This window comes from Marmota flaviventris, chromosome 10 (assembly GCF_047511675.1).
Source record: "Marmota flaviventris isolate mMarFla1 chromosome 10, mMarFla1.hap1, whole genome shotgun sequence".
NCBI classification, from domain to species: domain Eukaryota; kingdom Metazoa; phylum Chordata; class Mammalia; order Rodentia; family Sciuridae; genus Marmota; species Marmota flaviventris.
Window position 1 is genome coordinate 87,646,206 of NC_092507.1, and position 19,874 is coordinate 87,666,079.

The 19,874-nt window shown below is 37.6% G+C and overlaps 2 protein-coding genes across 3 annotated transcripts in view; one reads left to right on the plus strand and one right to left on the minus strand.

The window, feature by feature from the left end:
- Positions 1-4,076: 4,076 nt before the first annotated feature.
- Dbt (dihydrolipoamide branched chain transacylase E2) overlaps positions 4,077-19,874 on the minus strand; it is a 49,305-nt gene continuing 33,507 nt past the window's right edge. The window contains exons 8-11 of the mRNA XM_027943124.2: positions 17,450-17,527; positions 15,358-15,549; positions 15,157-15,228; positions 4,077-11,467 (exon numbers count right to left, since the gene is read on the minus strand). Coding sequence (XP_027798925.1) covers positions 11,300-11,467; positions 15,157-15,228; positions 15,358-15,549; positions 17,450-17,527 — 510 coding nt within the window. The 3' untranslated portion in view covers positions 4,077-11,299. The remainder of the gene's footprint in view (positions 11,468-15,156; positions 15,229-15,357; positions 15,550-17,449; positions 17,528-19,874) is intronic.
- The window catches only part of Rtca (RNA 3'-terminal phosphate cyclase), an 82,504-nt gene continuing 68,060 nt past the window's right edge, over positions 5,431-19,874 (plus strand). The window contains exon 1 of one of the 2 annotated variants that reach the window (XM_071618091.1): positions 5,431-5,764. In XM_071618091.1, the coding sequence (XP_071474192.1) occupies positions 5,631-5,764 (134 nt within the window). In that variant the 5' untranslated portion in view covers positions 5,431-5,630. The remainder of the gene's footprint in view (positions 5,765-19,874) is intronic. The other variant, XM_071618092.1, reaches the window with a different exon arrangement.

The window sequence follows — 19,874 nt, forward strand, 5'->3', positions numbered from 1 at the left end:
CCCCCAAACTTCTGCTGGGTCAGGCTTTACTCATTTTAGGTTGGATGAGATGATGGGAATTCAACCCAGCATGCTAAGTATCCCCTCGACCTCTGAGCTCTAACTCCAACCCCTAGGTTTCAAATTCAATTACCTCTCAACTTTTATCTCCTAGTATTCATAGAGAAGACTTAATTCTAGTTTCTGAAAAATTATATATTTTTGATTTAATTATATATGCACATGGAACAAAATTCAAAAGATAATGAATCTTCCCCCAATATTTTTTCTTTCTGACATATAATTTGCTTTATACTTTCTTTCACTGGTCTTCCCACTTTACCCTCTTCTAGATTTCTTTTTCTTTTTTTTTTTTTAATTTGTTATAATTAGTTTACATGCTGGCAGATGCTGCAAATACTAGTAGGATAATAGGGATTATAAATGATAGAGAAAAGTGAAAGTTCATTCTTCCCTAGCCTCCCCCCATTTTGGATCAGCATCCACATATCAAAGAAGACATTTGGCCTTTGGTTTTGGGGATTGGCTCATTTTGCTTAACACGATGTTCTCCAGCTCCATCCATTTACCTGCAAATGCCCTAATTTCATTCCTCTGTGTGAAGGGCACCTAGGTAATAATACCCTGCATTCTGTCAGATCATAATGGAATGGACTAGAAATCAATGATAAAATAAAAAAATAGAAGCTACTCTAACACATAAAGATTACATAATACACTACTGAATGATGAATGGATAGCAGAAGAAATAGGGATGATATAAAAAAAAATACTTAGTGGTAAATGAGAACCCTGATACAAAATATCAAAATCTCTGGAACACTATGAAGGCAGTGCTAAGAGGAAAGTTCATTGCATTGAGCTCATTCATTAAAAGAATAGAAAGTTAGTAAATAAATGACCTACCATCACATCTCAAAGCCCTAGAAAAAGAAAACAAATCAACACCAAAAGCAGTAAATTTGTTTTCTTTTCTTAACATAAGTATTGCTGTTGTACTGGTTCAGACCCATGGATTCTGCAGAAGCCCAAACCTCAGGGTCTTTAGAATGAAAATCTGGGCACCCACCAGATGGCAGACACACAATGACAGAGGAGAAGGAAGATAATTTGTGCAACATATTAAAGTGAGTTGCCCACTTTGTGTCAAGAATGAAGCCACTTGTGATGAGCTAGGCTACCTCCCCTCCACAGCAAAGTCATCTCATCCGTAAATTGGTCTTACTCTGAAAAGCAAACCTTAATAAGGCCTCATTAAGTCTCTTCCTATGATCACATGGCAGTAGCACCCATGCCCACCTTGTTTCTTGGCTGTACTCTGGGAGGGTAGAAATAGTAACTAACACTTACTGAGTAATTTACTATATTCAGGCAGTATCCAAACTCTGATATACACTAACTCATTTAATCCTCACAAAAGCCCATGAAAATCTCTTATTTTTATCTCTATTTTGCCAATGAGGGACTGAGGCACAAAAAGATGAGGTAATTTGTTCAAAGTGCACAGTGGGAACTGGGATATTCAAGTTTACATTTAGGCTGGGTGTGGTGGCGCATGCCTGTAATCCCAGCAGTTTTGGAGACTGAGGCAGCAGGATCACAAGTTCAAAGTCAGCCTTACAATTAGTAAGGCCCTAAGCAACTCAGTGAGACCCCTGTCTCTAAGGGCTAGGGATATGGCTCAGTAGTCGAGTGCCCCTGAGTTCAATCCCCAGCACCCCCCAAAAGAAAAAAAGGATACTCAAGTGTACATTTAGTGACAAGTACACAGAAATGTAAGCAAATAAGAATACAGTTAACTCAAGAGAAAACAAGAAGTATAAATTAGGAATATAATCATTCCCATTATCTGATTCAGTTATAAATTGAATAACAATGCTATTCTTTCCTCCCTTCCCCACAAATTTATCCTGTTACACTTTTAAAAAAATATTTTTTAGTTGTAGTTGGACACAAAACCTTTATTTTTATTTATTTTTATTTTTATGTGGTGCTGAGGATTGAACCCAGTGCCTCGCACATGCTAGGCGAGTGCTCTACCACTGAGCCACACCTCAGCCCCTCTGTTACACTTTTAAAGATCAGAAATCTCAAATCAGTCCTTCCTGGGGTCAGAGGGCTAGTTTCTTCTGATGGTTCTCAGGACAATATTTTTCCTTATCTTTTCCAGCATCTGCAGGCTGCCTACATTCTGGCTTGTGGCTCCTTCTTCCACCTCCCAATCACCTCTCTCTAAGCTCTGCTTCCATTATGACTCTCTTCTCTGATTCTAACTCTCCTGGTACCCTCTTTTTCTGTCCATTTTTAAACTTGTGGTAAAATATAGATAACAGAAAATTAATCATCTCAACCTTTTTAATTGTACAGTTTATTGGTGTTAGAGACATCCATAATAGCCAGAATGATGGTACATATCTGTAATCCCAAAGATTTTGGAGGCTAAAGCAAGAGGATCAAGACTAGCCTGGACAACTTAGTGAGACCCTGTCTCAAAATAAAAAATAAAAAGGAGTAGAGATGTGGGTTGGTGGTAGAGCACCCCTGGATTTAATCTCTAGTACCTCTCTCTCTCTCTCTCTCTCTCTCTCTCTCTCACACACACACACACACATAATTTCCATAATAATGTGCAACCATTCTGTTTATGTGGTGCATTGCATTTATAGATTTGCTTATGTTGAACCATGACTACATCTCTGGGATACACTGGGTAATACCTAAACAATGGAATTCATTGCTTACAGTTTTGGATGCTGAGAAATCCAAGATCAAGGTGCTAGTGGATATGGGGTGTGGTGAGGATCTATTCCTCACAGATGGTGCTTTCTTGCTATGTCCTCACAAGCCAGATAAGGAGAATAAGCACCCTCAAGCCTCTTTTGTAAGAGTTCAAGGGCAGAGCCCTCATGACCTGATCACCTCCCAGCCCCCTATACCCCATCCTTAATATCATTATCTTGGTGGTTAGGTTTCAACATATGAATTTGCCAGGGGAGGCAAAAACATTCAAACTATAGCAAGATCTGCTTGCGTGTGAATATGTAGTGTTCCCAGCACCATTTGTCAAAAAGACTATCCTTTCCCCATTCAATGGTCTTGGCACATTGGCCAAAAATTAATTAGCCCATCTATGCAAGGGTTATTTCTGTGTTCTTTATTCTATTCCATTGGTCTATATGCCTTTCTGCCACTATCACACTGTTTTGGCCACAATTCTTTTCTGTGGAAATCTTCTGGTAAAGTTGGGTGGATGGGTATTTTTTAGTGCATTCACACACACGTGCATGTAAGGGAAACTCCTAAATAGCAGACTGTACCCTTTGCCAAATAGAGGCGTGACATATCTCCGTGTCTTGAGACTTACATTAGAAAATTATAGATACCTAATAATTTGTATCACTTAGTCTGACAAACTAGGGAAACCATTCCTGAGGAGATGGTAGTCAATGCTGGTATACACCAAACACCTTTCTCTGGAGCTGGAGCTTTCAGACTCCAAGCAGTTTTGTGACTTCTGTTGCATTTCTCCAGAGTTTCAATCTTTTAATAACTCAAATATCTTAAGTTACTGCAACAACTAATAAAATAGTTTAAGTGCTAATTATTCTTTTCTCTTTTTCTATTATTAAATATATATTTGCTTTGTGTTAATAAAATTAATGTAACTGATGTGATTCTGCAATTTGTATATGGGGTAAAAATGGGAGTTCATAACCCACTTGAATCAAAGTGTGAAATATGATATATCAAGAACTATATAATGTTTTGAACAACCAACAATAAAAAATTAAAAAAATAAAATAAAAATAAAATTAATGTATTTAAGAATTCAAATGTACCTCTGACCTTTAGATTTTGTGTTGGTTGTCATTCCCCCAGCCCCCAACATGGTAAGTGTCACCCAGGCTGATCTCAAACTCATGGGCTCAATTGACCTTCCTGCCTTTGCCTCTCCTCAGTAGCTGGGTCTATAGGTGCACACCACTGCACCCAGACTGTTGTCATTTTGACACATACCCTGTCACCATCACCATCACCACTTACATAAACCAATCAAAGATGGAGACACAAAACACTATTATATGAAAACCATTTATTCCATAGCTTACTGGGAATTGACCAGAAATTAGAAGGTCATTGGAAGTGATTTTAAAATCTTCATTTAAGAAAAACATTCTGTAAGTATAAATAATCAATGTCAGCAAGCAAGCAAAATGCAAGTGAACAAAACATAATTTCTTTAATGAATGAAGTGGTTGCCATAGTTTTTCTCCTTATGTAAAGATAGTTCTTATATGAAGTATGGCATCTAAGCAATGATCATCAGAATATTATGCAAACTTCCCAGAGCAATTTAAACCTAAACTCAGATGGCTAGAATAAAACATATAGTCTTTTTTCAAAAGGAAAAAAACAATATCCCTTTTACACCCAGCAAATAATAACATAGAAATGATACTGGTTTCCAATATTTTGAATGAGATTTTTTTGTTGTTGTTGTTCAATCCCCATTGAACCCTGGGACATTTAGCCACTGAGCTTCATCTGCAACCCTTTTTGAGACAGGGTCTTGCTAATTTGCTGAGGCTGGCTTTAAACTCACAATCTTCCTGTTTCAGCTTCTGGATTCACTACCATTACAGACTGACTTGAATGAGGTTATTTTTGACTGCACAGCAAATTAAAAAGATACTCTCCTTCTGCTCTTATTTTTATGCACTAATTTCCATTACAGAAATAAAAACTATACTAATTTAAAACCTTTTTTGCACAGATTATTCCATGTAAATTACATTATCCTTTGTTTCTAGAATATCGACCTAACTTTTGAGTATATTTTATATACATTTGAAAAGGTAACTGCAATAATATTTTTCACATTTCCAAAAATACTATACAGAATCTTATTATCTAGTAAAGGTGGAAGCTGCAATGTTTTAAAGATTTAATAAATATTACAACCTGAAAGTAAGTATCTTACAGAAATAATTCCATTCAATTGAAATTGGAATTACTCCTTTTAGATTTTTTTTAGGATGGGGTCTCATTATGTTGCACAGATGTTCTTGAACTACTGGGCTCAAGCAATCCTCCTGCCTCAGCCTTCCCAATAATGGGGACTACAAGCTAGGCTCTTACCATCATTCTCACACAAAAAACTATTAGAGGAGCTAGAGCAGTAGAGGAAAATGGCAGTTTTTCAAAATGACACTGTAGCAGTTTGTGCAGCTCTGTCCAAGCAACATTTGAACCAACAGGGCCCTTCTAATGAGGTGCCAGCAACATAATGGACCAAGGCCAGGTTCTTGTGCAATTTGTGAAAGCTTTGATATGCAGAGTTATTAGTATGGCATTTCACCTCATGGAATCTGAGTATTTGATTATATAATTTTCAGACTGTGAGTCATTTCCATTTTATAGTACTCCCTTCAGTTTCCCTTAACTTCATTACAGCTGCCATCAATTTAGTCCAAAGTCTTTGTGACTCCATTTTGAACACCACCTGATTTTTTTCAACAATTCAAATTGCTCAGCTTTTACGACCAACTGCATGCACTACTGTAATTTCTATACAGATTTCATCATCTTTGTCTTTTTTGGACTTTGCTTTTTACCACATTTTTAGAACTATGGTGAGTTTCTTGCAGCAACTTCAAGTTAAACAACTTTTCACAAATTTTTCAAAGCCTGACTGCTCCTCTGGGGGTGTGGATGGATGGAGCCACTTTTGCTGCCTGCTGGATGGCCTCCTGCTCAGCCAAGTGTGAGTGTGAACCCCTTTCTTTGTCCCAGCTTTCCCCCATATCAAACCTAAATGCTTGATCTCCACCTGTCCTCATTTCTTTTCTCCTGTCTCTTATTAACACCCACAAACAGCTGTTCCCCATGCTTTGCATTTTAACATTCCTCATGGTACTTAGTAAAAGCCTGATATAGATGACCTCTTTATAACAGAGCTGCATTTATTCTTGTCGTGCTTTAGTTGTTTTTGTGGCTGTTTTCTGGACTATCTCCAAATTTTCCTGCTAGGTTTTAGCAAGCTAAGACCCAGAGCTTGATGTTTGCTCACAAAGGTCTGACTAGCACACGTATATAATTGTGGTTTAAGGCCCTTGCACTCAGTACTGGGACTGCCTCAGAATGGATTAATTTTAATTTCTGCATTATCCTAACTTGCAAACATCCAGTGATCTATGCTGCTATGGATGGATGCCTTCTGTAACATAAAAGAGACTGTGGTTGTGGGGTTTTTTTTTTTTTTTAATGGACTATGAACCATATCTGGTTTGGTGTAAATAGTTCATATTTGACCCGACCTGTCTGAGGAGACATCACTGAACCAATTATTGACCTTGAGATGCTGACAAGGGGAATATGGAATACCTGGAGCTCAGGGGAGAGAGGGTCCAGAAGAGAGAATTATTTAAGAGATACTCATGTGAGAGATGTGGCCAAAGCTTTTGCCAACAGTGTGATTACAGGTGAATAGTGGGGACAGTGAGGTAGGAATTAAAGTGTCCATTTCGGAGCAAGACTGGAAGTTCATTTGTGTAGTGCCAAGTAGAGGCAACAATGTGAGAAGAGTGTTATTTTGAGCCTTCTTTTAGGCAATCGTGGAGAGAAGGAGAGAGGAAATAGGGAAGGAAAGAGGAAGCAGAGGGAAAGAGTAAGGACACAAATATTGTGTCAAAGGAGAGCTAAAGGACTTTTGCGTAGGTTTTTACCCCATGGAATTCAGAGTGGAAGAAAAGCCTCAACGAAGGCACGTTAAAAAAAAAAAAAACCTAAAATGAAAAGCTCCAGGGAAGAGTTCATTGTGATGAGCGCTTAGGACAACAAAGAGGTGAGTGTCTGCCAAAACCCAAATCCTGTGCTTACCACTTAAAGGACTAAGGAAAATATTAAGACCTTCCTGACTCCTGTGCCTGCGGTGACCTCCACACATCCTTAATGGAACATTTAAAGAATGTTGGCTTGGCTCAGAACCACCCCCTGTGTCAAGGCTCTCACTCCCTTCTGGGATCTGCCCAGCCCTTAGTGCGTGTGATGAAGTGTCCTTGAGGGGATCACTAGGTCACCTTGAGCTTTCTTTGTTCTAACTTGCATTTCAGAAGCCCATGGGGAATAGGACTTAAGTCCTTGTCAGGATCCTGAAAAGCTGCCCTGTAACTCCCCAGATGTATGACTTCGGGTGTTGGTGTTTCCCCAATATACTGATGTATTTTCTTCTCTTTCTCTTTTGGCTTTCATATTACTACTAGAATAAATGCTATCTCATATAAAGAGAGTGTCTTTATGGTCTGTCCGGTACAGCCTGCTGAATTCAGAAGCTGCACACATATGTAATGCCTTAATGTTACACCTCTTTAGTTTTTGAGTGTTTGTAGGAAGGGGAAACCAGCATCTAAGAAGATAAGGCATAGACTACAAGAATTCAGGACCTGATCCTTTCCCCTTGGAAGCCTCAGAATGTTCCTTTAGTCATTGCCTGGAGTTTGAGGTACCCTCCTTGGCTTTGCTGCAGACCACCCTGAACACCTGGGGAGGCCACCACAAACAGTCACTGAACACAGCTTCGTTCCTGAGGGATGCATCCCATACTTGGAGAATTCCCAACGGCTGGCTCCTCTTTAGTTTGGTTTTGGTATAAGAACAGACTCAATAAGAGTGAAAATAAGGGTTTTAGTGGAATCCTGATTTGGGCAAACTAACATCATGTTGCTTCAATAAACTGATTCAGGGGGCTGGGGATGTGGCTCAAGCGGTAGCGTGCTCGCCTGGCATGCATGCGGCCCGGGTTCGAGCCTCAGCACCACATACAAACAAAGATGAGTCCGCCGAGAATTAAAAAATAAATATTTAAAAAAAACAAAAAAAACTGATTCAGCAAATTCCTAACATCAACAACCCCTGCAGAATACATAGGCTTTAGGGAGACTTTCAAATTGCTACCCAACCCCCACCAGCACACATAGAACTGTCTTCCTTTTGACCTAACAGTACCTATCCCTTCAACACATCATAAAATTATCAGTTCCCACTTTTGGAACATGAGATGAAGTGGCCTAATTTTTACACTTCTTCAGAGCATGTTAATCCAAGCACATCTAATGACTTAAATTCTGTGCCTTGTCTCATCTTTAAAACAGAGATAATCAATCACAGCACCTAACTAATAGGGTTGCTGAGGAGACCAAAGTAATTAATACATGTAAGGCACTAAGGATATCTGACACTATGGCATTATTACTAGGTGTTATTCAAGTTTTCCCTCCCGATTACTATGTGGAGAGCACTTAGGCTAAATGACTCAGTACAGCACTTTAATCCAAAGAGTTTTATGTGCATCCTCGAAGCATTATGCTCAGATGGCACAGTGTTCCCACACTGCTCCCTGAATGGTCTGGGGTCACATAGATGTCACCTATGTTGCTCCCCCCATGAAAAGCAAAACTTAAGCCATGACTTGAAGGGGGTGGGAGAGAAAAAAATAAAAAAACAAGAACTTGAATGGCTTGGATTTGTGTGACCTAAGGATACAGCTTATCTTAATATTGGTGTGTGTTTGTGAAACAGATATGAAGCTGGGCTAGGGTGTTAAGGGAGGCACAATGATTGAACCTCAATAAGAAAAGATAGTATGTTGAGAAGGAGCAAAACCACTGTGTTAGTCTGCTTTGTTCTGCTGTAACAGAATACTTGAGACTGGGTAACTTATAAAGAACGGAGATTTATTTCTTACAGTTCTGGAGGCAGGGAAGTCCAGGATTGAGGAGTAACTTCTGGTGAGGGCTTTCTTTCTGTTTCAGCATGGTAGAAAGCATCACATGGTTAGAGAAAGCAAGAGATTGAAAGTGCAGCCTCAAGCGCTTTTATAATCAGCATTGATCCATCCATGCATGAGGGTGAACCCCTCATGGCCTGGACACCTCTCATTAGTCCTCACTTTCTAACACTTTGCATTGGGGATTATATTTCCAACACATGCTTTTCTGGGGGACACTTTCAAACTTCCTTCCCTGTTGTGCTTCATTTTCAAATGTCAGAGGAATACTCTGCATAATGAACAGAACCTTGATTTCCTTTTTGGCCATTCTTAGCAATGATTTTTGGTTTCTTTCCATTTACAAAACCCTGGTAACTGCTATTAGTCCCATATTAGTGAAGACATATTAGTGGAAGACAAGAATTTTATGGCTGCTTTGCTTTAATTTCAACCACTAAGAACACAGCAAGAGCTTAGTTCACCCCTGGCACACCCCAGGATGTGGACAGCCTTGTGGAATAGCACTGCTGCCAGAGCCAGGCTCCTGCCTCTGCCTTCCTCCAGGGGATCCTGCCATCCTGAAGGTCCTTACACACAACAGGGAATGAATCCTTTGTTGAATTCTCAGTGGATGAGACTATAGAGATGATAATGGCATTGGCATGGGATAGGACAAGATGATGAGAATTATCTTGAGCCAATGATGTTGAACCTTCAGGCGGATATGGTGCATATTTACTTCAGGCCTCCTTCTCCTTTATGCAAAGGGTAAGGCTTTACTGATCACGTTATTCTTCATTTAAAATTCAGCAAATGCCCATCAGTGGGGAACTGGTTAAATTATATGACACCTATCTTCTGATTGTCTTAGACAGATTCAGAAACTTCTATTAGATAGTTCTTAGTATCCTGTTCTTTTCCCTGTGTAGAAATATAATTATATTTTTATTTTTATGAATTTTAGTATCTGTTTTCTTCATTAGACTGTAAGTCCAATCAAGGCAGGGACCATGAGGGCAGGCACTGTGTGCCCAGAGCTTAGAACCATTCTTAGTATACAGTAGATGTTTGATATCTGAATGTATAATAAATACATCAATAGAATATTATACAATCATTTAAAATATGATAATGTGGAACTGTTTATTGACATATAGGAATCCAGAAAATAATGACAAGTTGAAAAAAAATTAAAATGATCAAATAGTACATATACTATGATCCAATTTTTATAAAAAGAATAAGCATATAGATACATCAAAATGTTAATAGTGGTAGGACTATGGATTATATCTTATTTTGTTTGTAACTTCCATATTATCTGAATTTTTAAAATAACAGTATTTATTTAATTTATTATTTTGATTTAAAAACTATTCCCATTTAGAAAAAAAATTCAAGTAGACATTAAAATGATCTTTTTCTGCCACAAAACTTCACATGAACAATGAATTTTGGCATACAGTATTCAATTAAACAATATCAGAAACAACTCAGATTTCTGAATTCAAATCCCAATGCTGGATTACATTCATCTTGATATTTCTGATTAAAGTGAACCTTTAACAAAATAATCATTATGAAGCCTTCCTTTCTGAATAAATTTCATTATTTTATTTTTATATTCATAATTACTCATCAGACTCTTCTCTCCTTTTATTCATGTTCCTACTCAGGACATGAAGGATGGAATAGACACTTTTTTCTCTTCTTAATCTATTTGTAGCTAAAAATCAAGAAAATTAAAAGGCAGCAGGCTTTTGAATTTAAAAAAAAAAAATTAGCAGCTGCAACATTTAAAGTACTTTCCTCACATGAAGTAAGTTGTTGAAAGTGAAGTTTCTTCCCAACTAAATGCCAAAGTATATCCACTTTAAACAGGTACCTTTAACAGCCTTACTGATTATAAAACTATCATTAAGATTAGGCTATAATTTCCCCTTTTAAAAGCTGTTAATTTATATAAATAAGGCATTCATACATGATTCTCTCTACACAGAGCAAGAGTATATATATATATATATATATATATATATATATATATATATATATATACCTAAATATCTTAAAAGAAGTATAATTGCACTTATATATCGATAAGCATGATTATAGGGAAATGGAAAATGTTTTGGTATACAAATTCCTTTCCCCAATTAAGTATAAAGTTTCATTAAGAATTAGTTAAGAAAGAAAGGAAGGAAGAAGCAAATGCTGTGTGTATATGGCTACTTGCCTGTTAGTAACAATGCTTTTGTTTTCTTCTCAGTTTCAATCCACTGACACACAGACCTCAGCACCATATCAAGAAGTCCCACTCTGACCTATAAAATGTGACAGCCCCAGGAGACCTATTACACTATTACTCATTTTCATTAAACAGTTAACATAGTAGTGATAAATATTGTGCCTTAGAACCTTAATCATAAAATACAAATCATTTATAATACAAATTATGATGAAGAATGTGTGCTGGCACAACGAGGCTTTACATACTTTGGAAGCTCAGAAAGTTCAAGAATGTCTTATTCATCTTCATTTCAGATCTAGTAGCATAAAAGCTGGGTTTTCTAAGTAGGATTTCCACAAATTAGAGAAGCGTGACATTGTAGCACCATCAATAATTCTGTGATCAGCCGACCAGCTCACATTCATTATCTGTGCTTTATATACTTCTCCTTTCTGGTTAAATCGGGGAAGGGCCTAGAAATAAGGAAAACAAATAAATAGGTAAACTTTCATTGCTCAAAAGTCAAACTCTGCTGACAATGGTATAAAATCAGGCAAACCCTCTTCTCTATGATAGAGATGATGTAGACATCCCAAAATACTAACTCCTATTATTCCTATCTTTGGGAGGATGTGCCCTAAGCATTCCGTTTCTACAAGGTTATCTTATATCTCTATATAATTGCCACACCTACCATAGACTTCATCTCAATTTCAAATATTTATCAATATTTAACAAGCACCTATTATGTGCCAGGTACTCTATGGACCCTGGGAGAGCCCATAAAAGTTGAGGATTCCAAGCCCCCTCACTGAGGACAAGAAGGAAATGAGCCTTATGGATACCTGAGGAGATGGTGGGGAGCACAACCAGAGTGTTGTAGGAAAACCAAAGCTGGAAGATGACTACAGTGGAGGGCAGGGGTGAGGGTGGAACACGGGGTGGGGTGGGGGTATGTCATGAAAGGTAGTGTTTCTCAATCTATATTTGGTAAAGGATCTTTTCTTAAAATAAAATGTCTAATCCATGGTAGGCTATTTTTTAAAAAGCATACTAAAAGTAAACTATTAAAAAAGAAATAGAGCCCGGCACAGTGATGCATGCCTGTAATCCCAGTGGCTTAGGAGGCTGAGGCAGGAGGATGCTGAGTTCAAAGCCAGCCTCAGCAAAAGCAAGATGCTAAACAACTCAGTGACATCCTGTCTCTAAATAAAATATAAAATAGGGCTGGGGATGTGGCTCAGTGTATCATTATCGGTATCAGTTCAATCCCTGATACCAAAAAAAAAAAAAAAGAAAGAAAGAAAGAAATAGAAATTACTAGCTCCAACTTCTTATTGGATTTATTATACAAAATCACTCTGTAAACTGCTTTAAAAGTTTCCAAGGTCTACCCTTTCCATCTGTACTTACTGCCTCATCTTAGACACAATAGTTGCAGCCCAACAGAGGTCCTTGGTCACACTGAGTGGCATCCCTGTGGTTCTAGGTAGGCCATTGTGGCTACCCTGTTTTTGGATGAGTGAGATGAGAAGCCACTGGAGGTGTCTCAGCGGAACTCTTACTCACAAATGGGGAAGATTTCAAGAGGAGCAGGATGGTGGTGAGGAAAGGAACAGGAGCTTAGTTCTAGATCTGTTAAAACCTGAGATGCTTATTGACCTCCAAGCAGGATATGTGAGTTTGGATTTGAAAGCTGAGGTCCAGTCTGGAGATACAAATTTGAGAGACATAGGTGTGTAAATGGTATTACAGCCGTGAGACTGGATCAGATAAAGAAAAGGGCTAGAACTAAACTTGGGTACTCCAATGTTTAGATATTGGGGAAATGAGGGTGTACAACAAAGGAGACTCAGAGCTAATGGGCACCGAGACAGGAGGAAAACCAGTACAGCAAGATATTCTGCAACTCAATGGAATGGATCACTGTCTCAAATACAGTTAAAAGGTCAAGCAAGGGATTGTTGTACTCAGTGGTAGAGTGCTTGCCTAGCAGGTGTGAGGCACTGGGTTTGATCCTCAGCACCACAAGAAATAAATAAATAAGAAAACTGTGTCCATCGACAACTAAAAATAATATTAAAAAAATAAAAGTCAAGAAAAGGAGAACAGTATTGAGTATTAAGGAGGTTTTGGTGTCTTAGACAATTTAGCAATAAGGAATTTAAAATTTATAGTTAAAAAAAAACAGGAAAGGAGAGATGAAATGGAGGGAGAGAGAAATTAAATACTATTTGTCCCTACTGAACAAAGACTACATTAAGTCACAATTAATATTTATATTCTAAGATCTATACTTCATATCTTGAAGAAACCATAGGTAAACCAATTCTTTAAAAATACACCTGGCTGATGCTGGGAGAACTGGAAATCCATATGCAACAAAATGAAAATAAACCCCTGTCTCTCACCATGCACAAAACTCAACTCAAAGTGGATCAAGGACATAGGAATTAGGCCAGAGACCCTGAGAGTAATAGAGGAAAAAGTAGGCCCAAATCTTTACCACATCAGATTAGGCCCCAACTTCCTTAACAAGACTCTTAAAGTGCAAATATAATCAAATCAAATAAAAAACTAATAAATGGTATGGTTTCAAACTAAAAAGCTTCTTCTCAGCAAAAGAAACAAACAACGAGGTGAAGAGAGAGCCTACATTTTGGGGAGCAAATTTTTGCCACAGGCAGGTCAGATACAGCACTAATCTCCAGAATACATAAAGAACTCAGAAGACTTAACACAAAAAAAAACAAACAACCCAATCAATAAATGGGCTTAGTTGCTGAACAGACACTTCTCAAAAGAAGATATACTTTTGATCAACAAATATATGAAAAAATGTTCAACATCTCTAGTAATTAGAGAAATGCAATCAAAACGACTCTAAAATTTCATCTCGCTCCAGTCAGAATGGCAATTATCAAGAATACAAGCAACAATAAGTGTGGTGAGGATGTGGGGGAAAGTGCATACTCATACACTGTTAGTGGGACTGCAAATTGGTGCAACCACTCTGGAAAGCACTATGGAGATTTCTTAGAAAACTTGGAATGGAACCACCATTTGACCCAGCTATCCCACTCCTTGCTCTATACCCAAAGGACTTAAAATCAGTATACTATAATAACACAGCCACATCAATGTTAATAGCAGCTCAGTTCACAATAGCTAAACTGTGGAATCAACCTAGATGCCCTTCAATAGATGAATGGATAAAAAAAAACAACAAAACTGTGGTATATGTACACAATGGAATATTACTTAGCATTAAAAGAGAATAAAATTATTACATTTGAAGGTAAATGGATAGAAGAATATCATGCTAAACAAAGTAAGCCAATCCCAAAAAACCAAAGCTAAACTCTGAAAAGTGGACGATGATCCATAATGGGAGGGTGAGAAAAATGGAGGAACTTTAATTGGGCAGGAGGGAGGGGGAGGGGGTATGGGGGAAGGAAAGATGGTAGAATGAGATGGACATTATTACCCTAGGTACATGTATGACTGCACATATGATGTGATGCTACACTGTGTACAGCCAGAGAAATGAAAAGTTGTGCTGCAAATAATAAAAAATATGTATCTGCTGAGCAGATATTTGTACACTAATGTTCATGCAGTGTTATTCACAATTGACAAGAAAATGGAAACAATCCAAATATTCACTGGCAGATGAATGGAGAAGCAAAACATAATATATACATACAATAGATTATTATCAAGGCTTAAAAACAAGTGAAATTCTCATATATACTACAATATGGATGAACTTGGAAAATTATATGCTAAATGAAGTAAGCTATACACAAAAGGGTAACTATGCATGATTCTACTTACATGAAGTATAAGAGTAGTTAATGCAAAGAGTAGAATGGCAGGTGCGGGGGCTGGGAAGAGGCAGGGTGGGTACAGACTTTCAGTTTTACAGAGAAAAAGATTTTGATTGACCTGAACCTAAACAATCTAGATCACCATTTATTGCCCATGGCAGCAGCCACCAGAATTGCAGGGCTACCTGCAATTAGGAAGAAACAACTGATTAAGCCAAACTTCACAAACTCACACCTACAAAGTAAAGGGAAAAACTTAGGAATGATAACTCTACTTTGTGCTTACTTCCCTAATTTGTTTTAAATTGTTTTTAATTATGTAATACACATACCATAATTGATCCAAGGGCCCCAATGGCTACTTCAGGTGGCAATATCACTGGCTTGGTATAAGTGCCACCAATCTTTAAAAAAAGAAAGAGAGTAGGATTAAGAGTTTAAAGAACAAATGGCAAATATCATTTTATATTTTTAACTAAGCATACGAACAAAACTTTAAATGATGGTTCATGAATCTGAACATCATCACTCACTGATCCAATGTTGGAAAGAGTAAATGTTCCTCCAGTAAGGTCACTGGTGCTGAGCTGACCGGCAGAGCCCAATTTCTGGAGGCGGTTCAATTCAGTGGCAATCTCAAATACAGAGCGGATCTGAACATTTTTCACATTAGGGACAATCAACCCCTGTTCAGTATCCATTGCTATCCCAATGTTATGTGAAGCCTAAGAAATAAAAAAATTATACAACAGTTTTTTAATAAATAAGTTAAAAGTAAAGGAAGGATAAAACTTCACCATTTTCTAAAATAACCATCAACAACTACTTTCTCCAAATTGACAATGACTTATAAGAAACAATTTTTTTTTTTTTTTTTTTGGTACCAGGGGATTGAACCCAGGGGCACTTAACCACTGAGCACATCCCTAGACCTTTTAAATACTTTATTTAGAGACGAGGTCTCACTGAGTTGCTTAAGGCCTCACTAAAATGCTGAGGATGACTTTGAATCTGTGATCCCCCTTCCTCAGCCTCCCAAGCTGCTGGGATTACAGGCATGTACCATGGTGCCCAGATACAAGAAATGATTTTAAGCAGGTATAGTGGCCCTTAACTCAGGAGGATCACAAGTTCAAGGCCAGCCTCAGCAATTTATGAGACCATCTTTCAAAATAAAAATAAAAATAAAAGGCATAATTTTGTTCGGCTTTCAAAGTCCCTGTATATCCTCTATATCTGGAGAGACTAGTAAAGATTAGCATTGGAGGTGGGTGCAGTGGCACACACCTGTAATCCCAGCAACTCAGGGGGGCTGAGGTAATAGGAATACAAGTCTAAGGTTAATCTTGGCAACTTAGCAAGATCCTGTTTCAAAATAAAAATAAAAAGGGTTGGGGATATGAGCTGGGGATGTATCTCAGTGGTAGAGCACTTAACTCACATGTGTGAGGCACTGGGTTCGGTCCTCAGCACCACATAAAGATAAAAAAATAAAGCTATTGTGTCCATCTACAACTAAAAAATATTTTTTAAAAAAAGGTTGGGGATATGACTCAGTGGTAGAGTGCCTCTGGGTTCAATCTCTAGTACTGCAAAAAGGAAAGAAAAAGACATGAAATAAAACAATTAAAAAAAATTTTTTTTGAAAAATGATAATTGCTTTGCCAGTAGGAAAGTAGGGCATATGTTGTTAGTGAGAGTGTAAACTGGTATAGATTTTCTGGAGAAGAGATGACAATCTGTACCAACATTCATAAAAAATTGTGCTAAGAGATAAATACAGAAGAATATAGGAATGAATAGGGATGTTGAATACAGATGGCTTTTTAAGTTTGAGAAACTTCAAATAATCAAAATATTTATCATAGGTTACTGATCAGTTGAATATCAAAGCTATATTTATTGACATATAATAATGCCCACAATATATTACATAAAAAAGGAAAAAAGAAGCAAGAAAATTTTCAAATATTTTTCTAAAGTATGTAAAAAATGAAATCCTGGAAGAACATATATCTCAACATAAACAGTAAGTTACTTTAAAGTCATGGAATTGAAGGTAAATATCATTATTTTGTCTAAATTTCTTGTCCTATTTATTTAAACAAAATTAAATACAATTGCCTATTTTAATCATATTGGAATATTTTAAATCTGATCCCCTAAAGAATCTAAGCTCACTGTGTGTGTGTGTGTGTGTGTGTGTGTGTGTGTGTGTGTGTGTATTGCAGTGGATCAAACCCAGGGCCTTGTGAATGCTAGGCAAGTGCTCTTCTACTGCTGAACTATATCCTAGTCCTCTAAGCTCATATCTGGTTCTGTATTTCTAATGAGAAATGTACATAAGGATTGACATCCCACAAAAAGCTCTATCTTAATAACTCCAAACAAAAGAGTTCACTTGAACTGAATTCAAATTTTATTAGTTTTTTCGTTTAAATTATTCTCACTCTTAAAATTCTAGGAATTCACCTTTGAGGGACTTGCTTCTTTTGGGAGGCAGTTTTATCCCATACCTTAATTCTATATAAAAAAAGATTGCCATTTGAGGTATGATGGAAGTCTCTCTAACCTACAAGCATCATCTTCTATTTATAACAGACACTTTCACATTGCATAGCCAACCTTGTATGTTATATTCTGGCAGTTTTCATCCACAGAAGAATTAAGAATAGGAAACTGCAGTAATCCCAAAGAAGCAGCCTGTTTAATAGAAAGAGAATGCAAAGTTAGCATTTGAACGCAGAAAGGATAAGGAATTTGAAGGAATAAGAGATATAAAAGAGGGAAGGAGAGAATCATCTATGCTGAGTTTAATATCAAGCCTAATGCACTGAGGCATGACACTTCCACTGTTACTCTCAATCAATATGAATCACTGAATCACCTCTGTGTCTTCCTCTTTGCCTTTTCCTTTAATTTCCCTTCCTCTTTTTCCCTTAATACCATTTCTCTACTGCGCATATTCAGATTTCCCCAACTGTACCCAAAATGTCCTCAATAGCTTTCTCCACCCATGCAGGATTTTAATAATCGAGGTTCACTTGTATTTGGTGGTCTTGACTTGTATTAAACTTAAAAGGCAGCAAAATCAAACTGTTTAAGATTATTCTTAAAAAGAATCCACTTCCCTCATCTAGATCTATTAAAAATCTTAGTTTATTTGCGTTGTTTTGTTAATTCTGTCTGGATATGGTCTGACAGGAAAATAAATAAATAAATAAAATACTTGAACTAGAGTTAAGGAAAGTTATGGAAATCTTTCATAGTAATTAGTTTAGATAGGATGGGTTAAGGAAGTAGATCAATGAAGGCCAAATACAATGAAAACATTTGTTACAAATTCCTGAATTTTTATGACTTGAAAGTTTTAGCAAGCATTTCATTTGTTAACTATAACTTTTATCTTCTTCATGTAGAAATATATAAGTAAGGCTAAAGTGTTACACATAAAAAGTACTGTGAGCCAGGCATGGTGGCGCACCCTGTAATCCTAGCAGCTTGGGAGGCTGAAGCAGAAAGACTGTGAGTTCAGAGCCAGCCTCAGCAACAGCGAGGCGCTAAGCAACTCAGTGAGACCCTGTCTCTAAATAAAATACAAAAAAAGGGGACTGAGGTTGTGGCTCAGCAGTAGAGCGCTTGCCTAGCACGTGGGAGGCGCTGGGTTTGATTCTCAGCACTGCATATAAATAAATAAAGTAAAGGTCCATTGACAACTAAAAGAAAAAAAATTAAAAAATAGGGCTGGGGATGTGGCTAAGTGGTTGAGTGCCCCTGAGTTCAATCCCCAGTACATGTTCCCCACCTCCAAAAAAAAAAAAGTGTTTTTGAGCATAACCCAAATTTGTAAAAGAAAATACAAGACACATGCCCATGGATTAGGTAATTTTCCCTCTACATAAATATTTTGTAGTATTTTTTAAAATATTTTTTTTAGTTGTAAGTGGACACAATATTTTTATTTACTTATTTTTATGTGGTGCTGAAAATCAAACCCAGGGCCTCCCGCGTGTGAGGCAAACGTTCTACCACTGAGCTACAACCCCAGCCCTTGTAGTATTTTTTAAACGTTCTAAAATCTATATGCTATTTTAAAACAAAGTCCACTAAATTTTATTTTCAAAATACCTATCAGATATTTCATTTAGACTGGAACAATAAAGAAAAATGGCAATAAAAGAGATCCAATATATTTAAGAACTGGTCTACTCTAGCTTCCAAATAGACATGCTATCACCAGGAGGCAGTGAGAAAAAGCCAGTCAAAACATGGTGGCACTCTCTTGCTATTCAAGGTTGCCTCCCCCCAACCCAACTCTTTTTCCCCTAAGGCCAGGGGAATTTCTTTGTCTCTCCTCTTCTTCAATTCCTATTCATTCCCCAATGAACTGCAATCATACTTGTACCTCGACAACACCTTCTTCCACCTATCTTGGTAGAGGCCACTCACAACTTCCCAATGATTACTCCAATAGCATTGCTACCCTTGTCCTGTTTAACCTTTGTGAAGCACAAAACTGCCATCTACTTCCCTCCTTTCTCTGGGGCAAGACAGGCTGAATCAATGGTCCCACTCCTCTTGGCCTCCCGGCCCTTAATAGTGCCCTATTAAGCACTGAGCTTCAATATGTGACTTGTTTTGGTCAAAGATAAGAACAAATTTGAAGCAGCAGAGCTTGGGGAAAAAATGGTCTTGGGGGGAAAAAAAGTGGGCTTGCACATTTCTGCTTTCCCTGTCAACCCTTCCAGTGCTGAGACCATTTATAGGTGAGCATGCTGGGGAGAAGAGAGATATGGGAGAGAAATGATTTATCCCTGTAGAGGCCATTCCATACCAGCCGGTCCCTTGCTCACCTATGAGCTGACTGCAGACATGAGAACACTGCTGAGGACAGCAGACTCACTCACTCTCCTACAGACTCAAGTGACTCAATAAACAGCTATTTTTTTTTTTTTTAATATTTGTTTAGTTGTAGACGAACACACAGTATCTTTATTTATTTTTAATGTGGTGCTAAGGATCGAACCTGGTGCCTCACACATGTAAGGCA